This window comes from Trematomus bernacchii, unplaced genomic scaffold, assembly GCF_902827165.1.
Source record: "Trematomus bernacchii unplaced genomic scaffold, fTreBer1.1, whole genome shotgun sequence".
Taxonomy (NCBI): Eukaryota; Metazoa; Chordata; class Actinopteri; order Perciformes; family Nototheniidae; genus Trematomus; species Trematomus bernacchii.
The window spans coordinates 2634048-2652139 of NW_022987801.1; the positions used below are offsets into that span (position 1 = coordinate 2634048).

General features: G+C 42.6%; 1 protein-coding gene across 1 annotated transcript; it reads left to right on the forward strand.

The window, feature by feature from the left end:
* The first annotated feature begins 1451 nt into the window (after window positions 1–1451).
* On the forward strand, window positions 1452–9910 carry parp142.2 (poly(ADP-ribose) polymerase family member 14-related sequence 2.2). The gene is made up of 14 exons (XM_034150259.1): window positions 1452–1721; window positions 1826–1950; window positions 2164–3693; window positions 3783–4019; window positions 4272–4496; window positions 4572–4626; window positions 4748–4894; window positions 4979–5038; window positions 5128–5304; window positions 5381–5563; window positions 5648–6265; window positions 6639–6775; window positions 6931–7111; window positions 8947–9910. The coding sequence occupies exons 1-14, from the start codon at window positions 1550–1552 to the stop codon at window positions 9231–9233; spliced, it is 4134 nt and encodes a 1377-aa protein (XP_034006150.1). The 5' UTR covers window positions 1452–1549; the 3' UTR covers window positions 9234–9910.
* Window positions 9911–18092: the final 8182 nt, after the last annotated feature.

The window sequence follows — 18092 nt, forward strand, 5'->3', positions numbered from 1 at the left end:
CCCACCTCTCTCTGCTCTAACTTTCTATCATTTTAATTATCTGCTAAGATAGGGCTGTGCAATTAATCGTATTTTAATCGCAATTACGATTTTGGCCTGCCACAATTACGAAAACAACATAATCGAAAAAAACAATTATTTTGCTTTGCTAGGTTGTGACAGTGCACTGCAACATATTTGATCTAATTAATTTTGGTCTCATTTATTTGTATTTATCATATTTATATATGTTTAGTAGCTTGTGGAAGTGCGCTCCAAAATATTTGTTGATCTTGTTTATTGGTATTTATTATTTTGATATTATTTATTTAAATGTATCATTTATTTTATTTATTTTTGTATTGGTTTTTCAGTTTTATTATACGTTCAGGGTAATCAACAGTTAAAAAGATACTGTTCAAATTATTATTTGTATTTGTTTTAAAGTTCAATAAATGGATTTTTTCAAAGTCAATGAATAATCGTATTTAATAATCGTGATATCAATTATTGACCCAAATAATCGTGATTATGATTTTTGCCATAATCGCACAGCCCTATGCTAAGACATAAAATGCTTTAAACAAAACTATTTCTTGTCATCAACTTTATCACCACTATTACAACATGAGCATGGTTCATTTATAATAAATTATCTTTTTATAGCTGGAATAGTTACAGTAATTTAATTCAAAATTAAAACTTGGTCCTCTGAAGGGTTATCTATCTAGAAAGTAGGGCTGTTTTAACTCTGCTTTTTTAATTACAAGATCATTAAGCCCTTTCAGTTCAATGTTTTAACGGCTCAATTACTTTTTAACTTCAGTCTTTATGATCTCACAAACTAAATAGTCATCATCAGCAGGTAACCCTTTTCTTCAAACAAGCTCTAAAAAACACCTCAAGGTTCAAGGTTCAAGGTTCTTTATTGTCAAACTGACATAGCTACAGAGTAATTATGTTGTTGAAAATCTTATGTCACAGGCTTCTCCAACAATGCAACATAATAACAATACAGATAGCAAGAGCAATACAAAAAGAAAAATAGTTATAAAATAAAGTGAGCATGTGGAATAGTGCAGTACGAGTCTATATACAAGTTATTGGAATGATATATATTAGATATTAGATACATATTACTGAGTAGCAGATGAATGTTTTGAAGTTGTTTCAGCAGTTCAATTGTTTAACAGTCTCACTGCCCGCGGGAAGCAACTGTTTCCGAATCTTCTTGTCTTTGCCAGGATGCTGCGGTAACACCCAAATGTTAGTCTTATCAACATCATATAAAACATCCTCATAAATAATATCATCATGACTGCATTACGGTAACAGGGATCAGGGTTCATGTAGAACAAGATTAACCACGGGAATCCCACTTTAAAGGTTCTGCCAGCATTCAATCTGTCATTGGGTTTGTCTATTTACATAAGGAAGTGAACAGGAAATAATAGGTAAGGGAAAGTGAAACTAAATAAACTGAAGAGCTTCAGACTGTTTGCTCTAGACGGACACCTTCCAAGAAGCACCAAGCTTTTTACAACTTTTGAGGTTCAGAATTGCAGGTCAAATGGAAGAATTCAAACATCCACTGTTCTTTGAAGCGAAAGATTTGACAGACAAAGAGAAGGACAAAGTCAGGAGGCACTTTCAGAAAAGACGGGATTCTGGTGGAGGTGATTGTGGGATGATCGAAAAGGCTGGAGGCAACACGTATAAAATCTGTTTCAAGGAAATAGAAGGTGAGTAATCCTATTTAGTTCAACTAGTAATGTGTCGTACATACTTTGTAGTTGTAGTTTAAATGTAGGATGTTGTTGAGATCTTGGTATTTGTGTTTCTACAGACCAGGAAAGGGTGTTGCAGAGGAAGTTTCATAATATCTCCCTTCTTTCTGGCGACTTATGTCTAAATGTGAGTCGAAGTTATTGCCCAGAGACCCCGGATCAGCCATCTACAAGTCAACCGAAGGTATGCAAACATAAGTTGCACCCTTTATGGAAAAAGATACGTCACAGTCAAATGAGCTTGCCAAACCTGTTTGAGAGGATTTCTTCTCAGTCCAATTCTATCAATGACAATGTTATGTACATCTGTTGTGAAAGCACCTTCAAGTAAAAACACATGTTTTACAGATACATTACTATGAATTAATACTTTTTTTAATGTTCTTTGTTGCTTCAGACACCCACCAAAGTCAACACAAAAGGCCTTGAGAAGATATTCAAACTAGATATTTTCCTCATGTATTTCCTGAGAGACAATCCTAAAGCATACAAATTATTACAGAAACAACTCTCATGTATCGGCTGCCAAGTAGAGTTAGATTTTGAAGAGGAGGAGGCAGTGGTAAGGGGGGATATTGAAAAGGGGCCTGGAGGAGCTTTTGGGGGTGCAGAGCAGTGGGAGTTACAGGTCGATCGAGTCTTGATCAATTTCACTGAGAGCTACCTCTGCTATCATGTGGTTGAGCTGAAAAAAGCCAAAATCCTACAGCAGGACCTCTCCTTTGTGACAGATGATATTAAAGTGTACAGAGAGGGCGGTTATTCAGTGGTTGTGGGAGAAACTGAGGCTGTGCATGAGAAAATAGCAATCCTCGAAAAGAGCCTGCCAACCCGGAAGGAGTTACCAATTGTGGAGAAGCTGTTCAAGCTGGTAGAAGAAGAGTTTACTCGAGAAATGCGCGCAAAATACCCAGAAGTTAAGATCAACATAGGCAGCGCCATGGTGACATTAGAGGGGCCTGACAAAGAGGTGCAGTCTGGAGCCAACACACTTGAGGACCTGAAGAAAAAAGTAAAGGAAAAGCGAGTTAAACTATCCACAGCCCTGATGACCTTTATAGGATCCAGCGGTGCCGTATCCAAGTACCAGACCCGCTTCCAGCAGAGACTCAGAAGTCCTGTTTCCCTGGAGGTTGGGTCCGAGCTGGTCATGTCCAGTTTGTCCTCCGATGCCCTCGATGAGGCCGAAGCCACGCTGCAGAGAGACTTTGATGTGGCCAATGTCGAGCTGCAGGGGGCTCTAGCTGCACCTCCAGATCTAGATAGATTAAAGGAAATCCTCTTCAAAGCCAAGAACGAAGCTAACTCTCGAGAGTTCAGAGTGGACGTCAGCTTCATCCCAGGAACCGGTGGAACCCCAAACACCAAAGTACGACTGGTGGGCTACAGAGAAAATGTCAATAAGCTCAAAGCGGTTCTGCATGACTACCAGATCAACCAAATCTGGACACAAGAAGTTCTAAACCTACCGAATCCTGACCTGCTTGACTGTTTTGATAAGATTTTAGGAATGATTGGTATGAAGCAGAACAAAGTGACCTTGAAAGCCTCACCTTTCCCATACCCTTGTGTGCTTGTGTCTGGTCCCTGTCGTCTGGTCAAAGAGGCCAAGCAGGATCTAATCTCAGCTCTAGCTAGTCTGACCTCCGACACTTTGGTTCTGGACGGACCGGGGGCTCTGCAGTACTTCCAAGCAGAAGGTAAAGTGGGCAAGGAGTTGGTAGAGAGTTCATTTCAGGTTATCGTCAAGGAACAGCAAGGTGTGCATTCGGCAAATGTGCAAAGTAAACCACGAAGCATCAGCAGTCCTGTAACCAGCGGCTTGGCACCCCAACCCGTCCCCAGATTGCGCTGCAAAACTGTTGGAAGCAATGTAGCCATAAAGACGAGCCTGGAGATCAAGCTTGGCAGTCTGATAGATGCTCAGGTTTGAACATTTCCGCTTAACTTTAATTAGAATAATGAAAGCAGCAATACAACCACTCACCTTGATATTAATCCACATTGTTTCCACAGGTGAATGTGTTGGTGGTCCCCATGATCAACAAGAACCTCACTTCTACTAAAATTGGTAAATGTCTGTTTAAAAAAGCCGGGAATGCAATCAAATCAATGTTTGACTCGGTGGTAGCAAATTGTACCGTCGCCCCTGGTGATGTCCTGCAGGTGGACGCGCCTCCATCTCTGGGCTGCTCCAAGCTCTTCTTCATCGAATGCTTGCCATGGGATGGAGTCAGAGGGCAGAGTGTGAAGGTAAAGTTAAATACTTGGTGGATTTAATATTGTTGTAGGTGCGGGCAAAGGCTGAGTTCAAACTCACGTGATGCATTAAAATGCCATGAATTAGAGCAAAGACTCAGGCTAATTCATGGAAAATAAAACCTGTTCTTCATAAATGTTGCTATTTACAACCGACCATTTAAATATACAATCACAGAAAGTGTTGTGCAATGCAGGCAGGGGTAACTTTTGACACAAACAAAGTTTCTGATTTTTGTTTTGCAGGCACTTGGTAATGGCCTGAAGAGATGTTTGGACCTTTGCGTACAGCAGGGCTATAGCTCAGTTGCCTTTCCAGTCATTGGACCCGGAGATGTTTTAAAATACCCAATGAAAGAGGCCATTCAAGTGCTTATGGAGAACATTTGCCAGCTTGGATTATCTGCGTCCTCTGGATCTCTCACCACCATCCAGATCGTCATTAAACCAGGCTACCCTGACTCTGAGGAGGTGACTATGATCACTTGGTTTTAAGATGCAAGATTTCTGAAATAAAGTGTTTAATGCTGCTGTTTTTATTTACAGTGCTACCAAGACGTCTACAGACACCCTGGCTTAAATGTGAACCAGGGAGGCCAAGGTAAACTGTTTGACTAAGTATTTAGCAAGTACATTGTTCATCATTTCCATCAGCATTCTCAATGGCCAAGCTTAAAAATCAGACACACATTAAATATATATTGGGGCGTTGTTTGTTTTAGCAATCTTTAGGTCCCTCACCAGTGACCTTGATGAAATCACGATGACAGTGGGCAGCGGGGTTAAACTACAACTGGTGTTTGGTGACATCACTGATGAGACGACGGATGCTGTGGTGAACACGACCGACTTTGTTGATTTCCAGTACGGTGAGTGAGAACTAAGGATGCTTTAAAAAAAGGGAGAAAAGTTACATCCCTTCACTGATTTTAAAATGTATGGTTATCCTACAGGTGTGTGCAAAGACATCTTAACTGTAGCTGGAGCGGATGTGGAGGCAGAACTTAAAGCAGGTAAATAAAAAAAGGACCTGCTAGACATTTTTAAGCAACACACACCTACAACTTCTTTACTCAGCTTTCCTGTTTATTGTTGTTTGTAGCAAAATACACTCGCGGAGACGTTTTTGTGTCCCAATCGGGAGAGTTCCCCTGTGAAGCCCTTTTCCATGTCTGTGGACAAAAGGATGCAGTCGTCATCGAACAACTGGTGATTCGCATCATTGAACATTGTGAATCTTTTGGGTTTGAGTCCGTGGCCATACCTGCTATCTGTGCTGGTGAGTATTCTGTACCACTTTTTTTTAGATATAAGGATAGAAATGTGTCAGGTTTACTCATTAAATTAATGTGCAGGAGCTGGTGGGTTGGACCCTGGTGTTGTGGCAGGAGCCGTCCTCCGAGGGGTCAAGGATGCCACGTCGTCCTTTGGTCTCAACTCTCTCACTGATATCCGCCTCGTCCTGTTAAAGATCAACGTCTTCTTGGCCTTTAAAGAAGAAGCAATGCAAATGTTTTCCACTGCTGTGATCAACAAAGGTGATTTACCAGCATAGAAATCTGCCTCTTTGCTCTTCGGGTATTGTCACTAATTGTTAACGTCTCACCTACCTTGTCTTGCAGTTTCTGTACCTCAGTTGCCTCATGTACAACAACAACATCTTCCATCTGTGGAGGCAGATCTAAGCATAATCTGTAACAGCTCTACAAGCCAGCAGTCCGTCTTCAGGTTCCTTGGTCTCTCCAGAAAGGATGTTGACGGTGCCAAGACAAAGCTGAAGGATCTGTATCAGGCTCAGTGTTCTTCTCAAACCGTCAGAAAGGAGGAACTGAAAGACCTCACCCAGGACGACGTGAAGGATCTGAAGCAGCTGGTGGAAACCGAGGGTCTGTATGTTGAGTTGAGCCAAGGCACCTTGAAAGTTAGCGGGCTAAAAGACGGGGTCAACAAGGTGGTAATGCAGATGATCAACGCCTCTCTACACGGCAACCTCAGAAGAGAGGTGAGAGTCAGGGAGGAGGAGGATCTGTACGCCCATGTGGCTTGGTGCATCTTGGGACATAGAGGCAACTGGGAGAGGCTGCTCAAAACAGCCAATCACAGTCTTGAGAATAACGATGTAGGAGGAAGGATAGTGGACGCTCAGGGCAACAAGTGGACCGTGGATCTGCCGAGGATGGAGGCCACGAGATGTTTAGGTGGTCAAACAACAAAACTAAAACGACTCGAGCATCTGCCAGGTGAGAAGATGGTTCTAAGGTGTTACAAAAAGATCCCTGCTTGATACATTCTGGTTAACAAAAGGTCAAAAGTAATGAGAAGTGAAAATATTCCCTGGTCAAAAATGTTCTGTCAAAGGATTTTGTATATATTTTTCATTGTCAAGTTGAAGTTAAGGATTTATATCCTGTTGCATGACATTTTGAATTCAGTATAATAAAATGTCAAAACATAAATTATAAACAAAGTAAAAAGAGGCTAGTAAAACCGTGTAGATATATCTCAATTAAAAACTAAAGTATGGTTTTTGTCTACATCAAGGGAAAATTACATTTAGTTTTCGAAGTAAAGACCATTTACCTTTTCTTGAATTTGTCCTCCAACATCTCTCAGACTTCACCCTCCCTCTGTACTGGGACAACATGGCTGCCGGCGAATCTTTGAAGACGGTTGAACTCCTTCCTTCCTATGCAGAGTACCGCACAGTGAAGGAGGCCTTCAAACGAACAGTCGGCAAGACCGTGCTGAAGGTAGGCAATTGCACCGTCCAGAAAACTATGAATTGAACCTGTACATTTTATGTTTCTACAGTATATTGTACACAGTGCATTTGCAAACATATTTACATCCTTTCAAATGTAATTTTACAGCTTATTATGTCTTTGTATTTGATTTTTCTTGATAGATTGAGCGCCTGCAGAATGTCCATCTGCGGCGCGCCTATGAAGCGCAGAAGAAGCAAATCTCTGACAAGTACAAACAGCAGGGTGGAGAATGTGAAAAGCTCCTGTACCACGGGACGACCCAGGACAACTGCGAATCCATCGTAAAAACTGGGTTCAACAGGCGCTTTTCTGGGCAGAACGGTAAACATGTTTTTATTTAATCTGATCTAATCACTGCTCTTGTATCTGTTTTTAGAAAGCATAATTTCCTACTCTATGTAGCGTAGGAGCTGTTATTGAGTTTGGACTATAGCTGTTAGTTATTACGGTTGTAGCCAAAATTGAGGAAATAGTCTAGATTTAATTGTATGAACTCTCGGCACCAAAAGGACTTTCAGGTAGGAAAAATAGAAAAAATACTTACTGTCATTCAGCGACTGACATTCGAAGACTTTCCTCACCATACAAAATGAAATGTCTGCCATTTTTTCAAGGGGTTATAAAGATTTATTGTAAATTCCCTCTGTAACACTTCTTATCTTGGGCTATGCTATCTGACTAGAAAGATTATGGGTTCCACTAGAGTGGATAGACAAGTAAGTAATTAGACCAGAGACCAGGTGGTTTGAATAGAACAGCCGGCAATTTACTGACGAAATAGACAAAACATTAAACAAAGACAATGAATATTTTCTGCAGTATAATCAGAGGTAAGTATTTCACCTTTCCCTTGTTTTCTGATTTCTGTGACTTATTAAATGGTATCCATACAGGATGAATAAAATAAAATAGCCTATTTTAGTTTAGACCGGTCTACTAAGTATTATTTATAGGTTGTTCCTATTTTAATCTCTTCAATATCCTGAGTTAACTCTTTTTCTTTTCCCTTTTCACAGGTAAAATATATCTAATTCAATGAAAAAACACAATTGTACCATCAATGAAATCATATGACAAATGAAAACCTAGAGTACAATATATAGTGTCTCTTTCAATCCAGGTACAACTTAAGTCAGTTCTGATCAAATAAAAGAAACTCCAATACTCCTACCACTCTGGCAGCGAGTTCACCTATTGTCTCTTGAGAAACCAGCAAGTCCTCCTCTCACTCGCGCGAAGATCAAAGCAGTCCGTGGCCGTTTCTCAATCGCGAGCATATTGGCTTCCAAGCCAATATTTCAAGGATGCTACGTCATCAAGTGGCGCAGCAGGACCGTTCCAATGTCCAGCATACTTGGAATTCCACCGAGGCCGCGTCCTTGGTAGCGAGAAATTTCGAGGCTGCACATGTGGCACTCCGCGTCCTTAAAATCCCCACAATGCTTTGCGCACGGACCAATTTCACAAAATCTGTGGCGGAAAATGTAAGGCAGGGTCTCTATGACGCACACCTGCACACTTGCTCGCCTGTTCCACTCTTCGTTTTCCAAATGCCAGGAAGGATTCTTGCTTCTGAAGGAAGTGACTCGGAAGACATGTGCTACCAAGCAAGCGTACTCGACATTGAGAAACACCCCGTGGGTCTGGCTCGCCATCTTGTATCAGAGCGTGTGTGTTGTCTTCTCACACGTGCAGCACAACTCCATCGATCAACTTTATTATCCAGTCCAAAAAACCTGACCTGTATTAACGAGTCCAGACCAGGGCTGAGAGGGCGTCCACCCGAGAGCAGGGGGGGGGGTGCTTGAATTTTGACTTGAGCCTTCCCTAGATACTGTATTTTTACGTTAGTGAGCCGGATCATTTGGCTTAGCTCTCTTAAGGCCCTGACACACCAGGCCGAAATCGGCCGTTTTCGTTAGTCGGATGACGAAGCGTGCCCTGTCGCCCAAACTCAATTTGGTGTTGCGCGTGCCCCGTGAGCAGAGATCCCTTAGAGATCCCAGTAGTACCTTGTACCTTTTATTTATTATATTTTTAAAGGGATGATATCATTGACCAATTTTAAACGTGTATCTTTTAATGAAATAACTTTTTAATGACTTCATGCTTACTATGTTTTAATGTGGGTTACACCTACTTCCTTTTATTCTCAGCAACTGCCTACGGGCAGGGAACATACTTTGCTGTAAATGCCAACTACTCTGCTCAACCCACCTACTCCAAGCCAGCTGCTGACGGTTCCCAGCTCATGTTCGTGGCCCGCGTCCTGACCGGCATTTACACTCAGGGCCAACGAAACATGAGGGTCCCTCCTCCAGTCAGCGACCAGGAGGACCACGACCGCTACGACAGCGTGGTCGACAGAATGGACAACCCCCAAATGTACGTCGTGTTTCATGATAACCAAGCGTACCCCGACTACCTCATCACTTTCAAGTGACCGTGAGGAGATATGATTTATCATCCCATGTGGGAATATACAGGTAGAAGAAATTAAAGAAAGTTATAATTTGGGGTATGTTCACGTAAAGTTATATGGTGTAAGAGTTTAGTCATATAAATTAATCAATATGAATTTGCACACGTGAATGTTCACAATGTTCGTACAAAGCCTTAAAAGTGTGGACTATGTCAGATACCTTTATTCTACATCATCACTATGTAAACCAATCATCTTTTAATATTTTAAATAAAACAATTCAGTTTCCATATTTTTCTACTGCTGTTTAAAACCAGAAAGGAGTTGGTCAGCATGAAAGGAAAAGTTGATAAGAGCACCTCCAATATATAGTATAAGGTGTCTAGGTATTCTTTATTTTCAGCAATTGGAATGTATAGATTGCATTTAACTGGATTTGAAGATTTATGATTTGATAGTCTGGAAATGTATTGTTTAGGTCTTAGATCTTAGAAATATTCCCGAGTCCAGTTTCTAACGTTTTCTGCACTGCAACATAACTTTAGCTGCCTGGGAGCATGAAGGAGTATTCGTCTTGGTATGAGGACTTATTCTGTTGCACTTTAGTTATTCGACTTCAAGATGAACTGGATCTGTTTTTTTGTATTTGTTTTAGATTTACTGCCAATATAAGTATTAATAAAATTCAGATTCAGAAATGCTGTCTGTATGTTGTCTTAATTTTAGACATTAGAAAGACATAGAAATAATAATTATCCACAATGACAACCAATTCTCAGCTCTTATACACACACACACACACACACACACGTCCAGGTAATATGTTGTCACAAAATGATGGAGTTATTAACCTTTTATTTGGTTATTTGTTCTTGAACAAAAGAAAATGTAAGGAAACAGATTTTTTCTGAATCGATATGAAGAAGGTTAAAAGAGCTCTTTATGGTGCTCAAGTAGAAACATTGATATGCAGGTATGTCTCGAAAACTGAGTTAAAGCTGATTTAATAATTATTATGTTGTATCGAATGAAACAAACATCAAATTGGTCATTTAAACCAAATAAATATCTGCTTGTTTTTGGTGTAATTGTGCCCCCTGGTGGCCAAAATGGAGTTATGCTTAAGCTTTAAAAAAACGTTTTAAAATGAATTTACTTTTTGAATGATGAGAACAAATAGAAGCTTTAGTAGCAATCAAAGATTTTCAAAAATGTACTTTCTTATCCACAAAAAAATTCAGATAACAAAAATGTTGACCTTTAATTGTCAGAATGTGTTGATAGGTATTTTTCTTTAAACAAATTGCAATTCTAAAAATAACTGTATTTTCTAGATAAAAGATATATGCGCTTGCTTTTCTTACGCCTACAACTATCCCCATTGTTATCATGAATGCTGAAGCTACACTGAATAAGCTGTTAAACCTACAGATACACAACTACTTTTAGGCTTATATTGTGTGAGTGAGTGAATTATGTCTGTCGCAGTGACCCTACAGTAGGGGCTCCAAACTTTTTTCCCCGAGGGCCACATACATAAAAATATACGAAGAGCTGGGCCACTCACTAGAGGTATATTGCCTCATAAATTCAGTTGTAAATTAGCAAACTCAATCCAATGATGGTAAATTATTCTTGATACTTGAAAAATTACGGTGGCCCGGAAGTGCAAGACACCACAGCATTTCACAAAACACAACAGCATTTCAGAAAACGCAACAGCATTTCAGAAAACGCTACAGCATTTCAGAAAACACAACAGCATTTCACAAAACACAACAGCATTTCACAAAACACAACAGCATTTCAGAAAACGCCGCAGCATTTCACAAAACGCCGCAGCATTTCACAAAACACAACAGCATTTCACATTGGACGGAAAGGGTATTCCTTTAGGGAGAACACTTCTTGTTTGTGATTGGACAGAGCCAGCCAGAGAAGCACTGCTGTGATTGGTTGTTTTTGCTGCCAGTCAAGAAATGACGCTTCGTGATTGGTCAGCATCCGACAGCGCAACATGTCCCAACACATCAACCGTTAGCTGTTAGCACACACTCAGAGCTCACAGCTCCTCATATCTGTTCAGAAACTGGACAAAAGTTAAACAAGTACAAACCACAGACTGTCTATGTCATGGCGAATACAGTCGCTGCTTTATTTATGTCTGTATGACGCTGTTGTGAGTGTGGACCCCAGGAAGTGCGCCGGACTCTGATGAAAATATTCGTGCTGGCCAAACGGCGGTACTACACTTCCTTTTGGTTGCCAGGCCCGGAAACACTTTTTCCCATTGACTTACATGGGGAAAGAGTGGTCTGTAAATCGTTGGATAATTTTTTTTAAACTAAATAAACTACCCAGTATGAACACTTGTATAGCCCTTATTAAAAACATTCGTTCCTCAAGTTGTAAAATGTGCTAATAACGTTATTCTGAGAGTTATTTCCCTCTGCATTATGCATTATGCATCACTAAAATATGTGATGCGCCGGTGAAGATGGCCGCATCGTCTATGTGCTCCTCTCCAACTTTGCCCATTTTCGTATTTTGTACATATTTCTTTTACTTTTGCCGTTTTACTTTTAACATGGTTCGCAACATGCTAGCCGACCGCACCTACTCTGCCATACAATATAGCAGAGAGGAACTTCTCCAATTGCGAAACTTCGTGGACAATAATAACCCTCCGACAAACAATGGACATTCACCATGGCTACCTGTTGCTGTTCTACCTGAGAGACGCAAGAAGAGGACAAAGCGGGGATCCCGGGCCGGGTTGCTGGTCAGATTGAGGAAACGAGAGAATCGGCCCCCTCTTCCGAGTATTCTTCTGGCTAATGTTCAATCCATTGAAAATAAGCTAGATGAACTCAGAAGCCGGATTGCTTTTCAACGGGACATTAAGAACTGTAACGTGTTAATTCTCACTGAGACTTGGCTCAACCCCGCTATCCCGGACTCCGCTATTGTCCCTGATGGATTCTCTATTTTTCGTCAGGACCGGACTGCTAACTCGGGGAAAAGTAAGGGAGGCGGTGTGTATGTAATGACTAACAACAACTGGTGCTCAGATGTGAAGATTATTTCATCGGACTGTTCCGCACAGCTAGAGCACCTCATGATCTCATGTCGGGCCTTCCATCTGCCGAGGGAATTCACATCTGTTGTGATAACAGCAGTGTATATCCCGCCGCAGCCACTCGCCGACAACAACACGGTACTCGATCAGCTGTTTGGGATTATTGATAAAACCGAGACTTCACGGCCAGATGCGGCGTTCGTTGTGGCCGGAGATTTCAACACCGCCAACATGAAGAAGGTTTTGCCAAAATATTACCAACACATCAACTTCCCGACGCGCGGGGGAAACATACTGGACCATGTTTATTCCCCTTTCCGGAATGGATATAAGGCTCTCCCTCGCCCTCCCTTCGGCAAATCAGACCATATCTCACTACTGTTGTTGCCTGCGTACAAGCAGAAACTTAAAAGGGACAGACCGGTAACAAGGACAGTACAACGATGGAGCGTGGAGTCAGATGAGGCACTGCAGGATTGCTTTGCATCCACGGATTGGAGTGTGTTTGAGGACAATAACATCAACACACACACGGACACTGTCATCTGCTACATTGGGAAATGCATCGATGACGTGGTACCGAAGATTTCTGTACGGACATTCCCAAATCAAAAGCCCTGGGTAAACGGTGAGGTGCGCGGCAAACTGAAAGCGCGCACTCTCGCGCACACAGCGGGAGATTTGGAGGAGTACAGGAAGTCTAGGTATGATCTCCGGAGAGCAATTAAAAATGCAAAGAGACAGTACAAAGACAAGGTGGAATCTGACTTCAAAGGCTGTAACACTAGGAATATGTGGGCGGGACTAAGGACAATGACTGACTACAAAGGAGCAGCGGGGGGTGCTGCGGGAGTGTCTGCGTGCGCATCTCTCCCAGATGAGCTAAACAGTTTTTTTGCACGCTTTGAGAGCAGCCAGGCTGTGGAGGTACAGAGGGACCAGGAGCTACACTGCCCTTTTGTTTTAAATAGGGCAGATGTGTGTAAATCCTTTAAAAGGGTTAACCCACATAAGGCTCCTGGACCTGATGGCATCCCTGGCCGTGTTCTCAGGGTGTGTGCAGTTCAGCTGGCAGAGGTGTTCACAGACATCTTCAACAGGTCCCTGCTGCAGTCTGTAGTCCCCACATGTTTTAAACACTCCACCATCATTCCTGTCCCCAAAAAGACAATCATCACCTGCCCCAACGACTACCGCCCAGTAGCACTCACCTCCATCATAATGAAGTGCTTTGAGCGGTTAGTCAAATTATTCATCACCTCCTCCCTCCCTGAATCTCTGGACCCCCTGCAGTTTGCCTACAGAGCAAACAGGTCCACAGACGACGCCATAGCCCTCACCCTCCACACTGCCCTCTCACACCTGGACCCGAAGAACAGGAACACATATGTGAGAATGCTGTTCATTGACTACAGTTCAGCATTCAATACCATTGTGCCCTCCAAGCTGGCCATCAAGCTCAGAGACCTCGGGCTCAACAGCGCCCTCTGTGACTGGATCCTGAACTTCCTGACGGGCAGACCCCAGGCAGTGCGGGTGGGAAATATCACATCCTCCACCCTGATTCTCAACACCGGTGCCCCTCAAGGCTGCGTGCTCAGCCCTCTCCTCTACTCCCTGTTCACCCACGACTGCGTGGCCACACACAGCTCCAACACCATCGTGAAGTTTGCTGATGACACGACCGTCATCGGCCAGATCACAGACGATGACGAGACGGCGTACAGAGAGGAGGTCGAAAACCTGACATCTTGGTGCCAGGATAACAACCTCCATCTCAACATCAGCAAAACAAAGGAGCTGATTGTGGACTACAGGAAGCAGCAGGGAGAGGGACACGCCCCCATCGCCATCAATGGGACTACAGTGGAGAGAGTCAAAAGCTTCAGGTTCCTTGGGGTCCACATCACTGAGGACCTGACATGGTCTCTTCACACCACCACCATCACCAAGAAAGCTCGACAGCGGCTCTTCTTCCTCCGCAGGTTGAGGAGGTTCAAAATGGATTCCAGGATACTCTGCAACTTCTACAGGTGCACGATAGAGAGTATCCTCACTGGCAGCATGACGGCCTGGTACGGCAGCTGCACCGACCTCGATCGTAAGGCTTTACAGAGGGTGGTGAAAACTGCACAGCACATCACCAGGACGGAGCTGCCATCCATGGAGGACCTTTACTCCCAGCGGCTCAGGAAGAAATCACTACGGATTATCAAAGACCCCCATCACCCCAGCCACAAACTGTTCTTTCTGTTGCCGTCTGGCAGACGTTACCGCAGCATCCTGGCAAGGACAAGAAGATTCAGAGACAGTTTCTTCCCGCGGGCAGTGAGACTGTTAAAAAATTGAACTGTTGAAACAACATCAAACATTCATCTGCTACTCAGTAGTATGTATCTAATACCTAATATATATATATATCATTCCAATAACTTGTATATAGACTCGTACTGCACTATTCCACATCATAACTTTATTTCATTTTTATAACTATTATTATTTTTGTATTGCTCATGCTCTTATTGTTATTATGTTGTGTTATGTTATTATGTTGCATTGTTGGAGAAGCCTGTGACATAAGATTTTCAACTGCATAATTACTCTGTAGCTATGTCAGATTGACAATAAAGAACCTTGAACCTTGAACCTTGAATGCGCATCTAACCCACGGGACCGCGCCGCCCGGCACGTTCATGTTACGTGTTCAGCACTAGTGATGGGAATTCCGGCTCTTCTTGGTGAGCCGGATCATTTGGCTCGGCTCACCAAGAAGAGCCGGCTCTTTCGGCTCCCAAACGGCTCTTCAGTTTACCACATATTATACCTTTTATAATTCAATCAAATGTAGCCCTGTTTTGACTAATGATTTATATGTGTACACATATCACTTAAATTATTCAATACATCCTTTGTACTGAAGTATTCAAAAGTAAAAATTACATGTTTAATATCAATTATTTGCTGTGGCCAATTGTTTTCATTGCATTTGCAGACCCTTGTATCTCTCTGATACCACCCAATGAATGCACAGACTTGCTTGTAGAACCACGCTACACAAAGCAGATAGCAACACCTATAAAAACTTAAGCATAGACATTTAAAAAAAGGGGCTACTGTATCGACATTTTAAAATTATATTTAAAGAAAAGGCCCTGACAAAACAGCAGGGCTCTATTTCAGTATTAACTATAGAAAAAAAGACAGCAACAGCTGACATCAAATCTTTGCTGAGCCCAAGGATAATCATAAATAAATAACATAGTGAAAATAAATGTATTGCAATGCTCAAAACAGCAGCATCCAACAGTCTCTAATCCTTGGATATTACATGTCACTGCATGCATGCACAGAGCAGCTGTAGCGCGGAGATCATCATATCATTCTGTCTTGTATTACTTAACAAAAAATAACAAAAACAAAAAAACGGCTCGTTCGCAGGCGCGAGCCGGCTCCCGTCGTTCACAAAGAGCCGGCTCTTTGAGCCGCCTCGTTCGCGACCGACACATCACTATTCAGCACTACATGCGTTTATCTTTACCCATGGATGCACAATAAGAACGGACCCATATCGCCTTACTGCCAGCCCACGGAGCTGTAATAATGGATATATTGCACATGTTTGCTGTAATTCATCATTTGTAAAATATTATACTACATGGGCTGTATGATTAAATCTTGTACCGTAAATGTTGTATTAAATAAAGTTAATATTACCGACGTAGATTAACGTCCCTGTAGCTTCTTATTGCACTAAGAAGCTTATTGCACTGTGTATATATATATATATATATATATATATATATATATATATATATATATATATATAGAGATATAGATATAGATATATAGAGATATATATAGAGATATAGAGATAGAGATATATATATATACATATAGAATACATATATACAGATATATATATACATATAGATATATATATATATATATATACAGATATATATATATATATATATATATACATATATACATATATATATATATATATATACATATATATATACATATATATATATATATATATATATACATATATATATATATATATATATACATATATATATACATATATATATATATATATATATACATATATATATACATATATATATATATAGTGTAACGGACTGGTTATAATGTTGATGTTTGATGTGTTTGTTGTTCAGAGTTTGTTTGCATTTTACAGAGTGTCAGTGAACGTGCCACTGTTTTGATGGACGGTTCTTGTGACCTGTAGCTGTGGGTTTGGGTGGGAGAGTGTTGTCTGGTTGGTTGGGGCTGGAAGAGGGAGGCTCCTGGAGGGGGAGACGCGGGAAGCGAGAGAGGAGCTAGGGGAATATATGTGACGGAGAGTGAGGATATACGACAGAGTTAGTGGATTGTTTGGCGTGGTTATGGCCAACAGTAACCTGTGATCTGTATAATAAACTCCCGGATAAAGGACAAACCAAGCCTCCCTGTGTTCCTGTAGCGAGACGCTACATTTGGTGTCAGAAGTAAAAGTTCAACTCCGGATTAACGACAGCTAACTAGCGGCGTGCTACAGTGATTGCTGCCATACAGCCTACAGTTTCCATCTCGGTGAGAACATGTCGCTGTGGGACTACTCTAAAATTAAACGGGAGGAGGAAGCTGACGAGCGGCAACACTTCGGTGCTACTGAGGGTCGGGGAAGGGGAATGACTATGAGAATGGCCGCTGAGGCTGGCTTTGACTGCCCCGGCTACTTCCCCGATAGAGACGCCACACGCGGGAAAACAGAGACAAAGAGGGCAGGCACGAGTCAACACACTGAGCAGCACAGAGAAGCCCTCCCCTCATCTATGAAAACACCCAGGTATGATGGCAAAGCTAACTGGGAAGCATTCCAGGCACAATTTGAATTGCTAGCCAAGGCTGGCAGGTGGTCTGCTGAAGAAAAGGCCCTCCAGCTCGCAATGTGCCTTACTGGGGATGCTTTAACCAGCCTGCTGCTACTTAACCCTGATGATAGGAGTGACTATGATGCTTTGGTGGGAGCTTTAAAGAGGCGCTTTGGACTATGCTCTGCAGCTAGCCTGCTCCGCTCTGAACTGTGTAGCCGCAAGCGACGGCCTGGGGAGCCGCTGAGGGAGCTCGCCAACGACATTGAGGGGCTGGTTCACCGCACCTATACTCACATGCCTCCTGTTATCCAGAGTGAGTTAGCCCGGGACTACTTCCTCCAGGGCCTACTACCAGCCGACCTGCGTACACAGACTTTGCTCGCCCACCCCAAGTCTCTACAGGAGGCTTTGGAGCTAGCCACAGAGAGAGAGATGCTATGTACTGCTTCATGGAGTGCGGATGACCACACACCGAAGGTGAGCGCCGCATGCGGTATTGAGCTGAATACAGCAGAGCCGGCCTGGGTGGAAAAATTGACACAGCTTGTGCGTGCCACCACACTGAGACAGGAGGAGTCTCAGAGACCCCGCCAGAGGATCTGCTGGGGGTGTGGACAGCCTGGCCATCTGGTTCGAGATTGCCCTCGCAGCACAGCTAACCAGGGAAACGGGGCCGGGTCTGCATAACCGGGACAATGCGGACCCCTGATGATGTGTCCCGTCCCTCTTCAAATGAGGAAACGTCGCAGCGCATTAACCAAGTAGAAGTGTTACAACCAACAGAAGAGGCTGACGGCCAGCCGGAGCGAATCATCAGGCTGGGCCGAACCTGGGTTGAGGACTGCTGGTATGCCCCAGTGACTATTGCGGGAACAGACTGTTTTGCGCTGGTCGACACAGGTTCTTCAGCAACCCTTG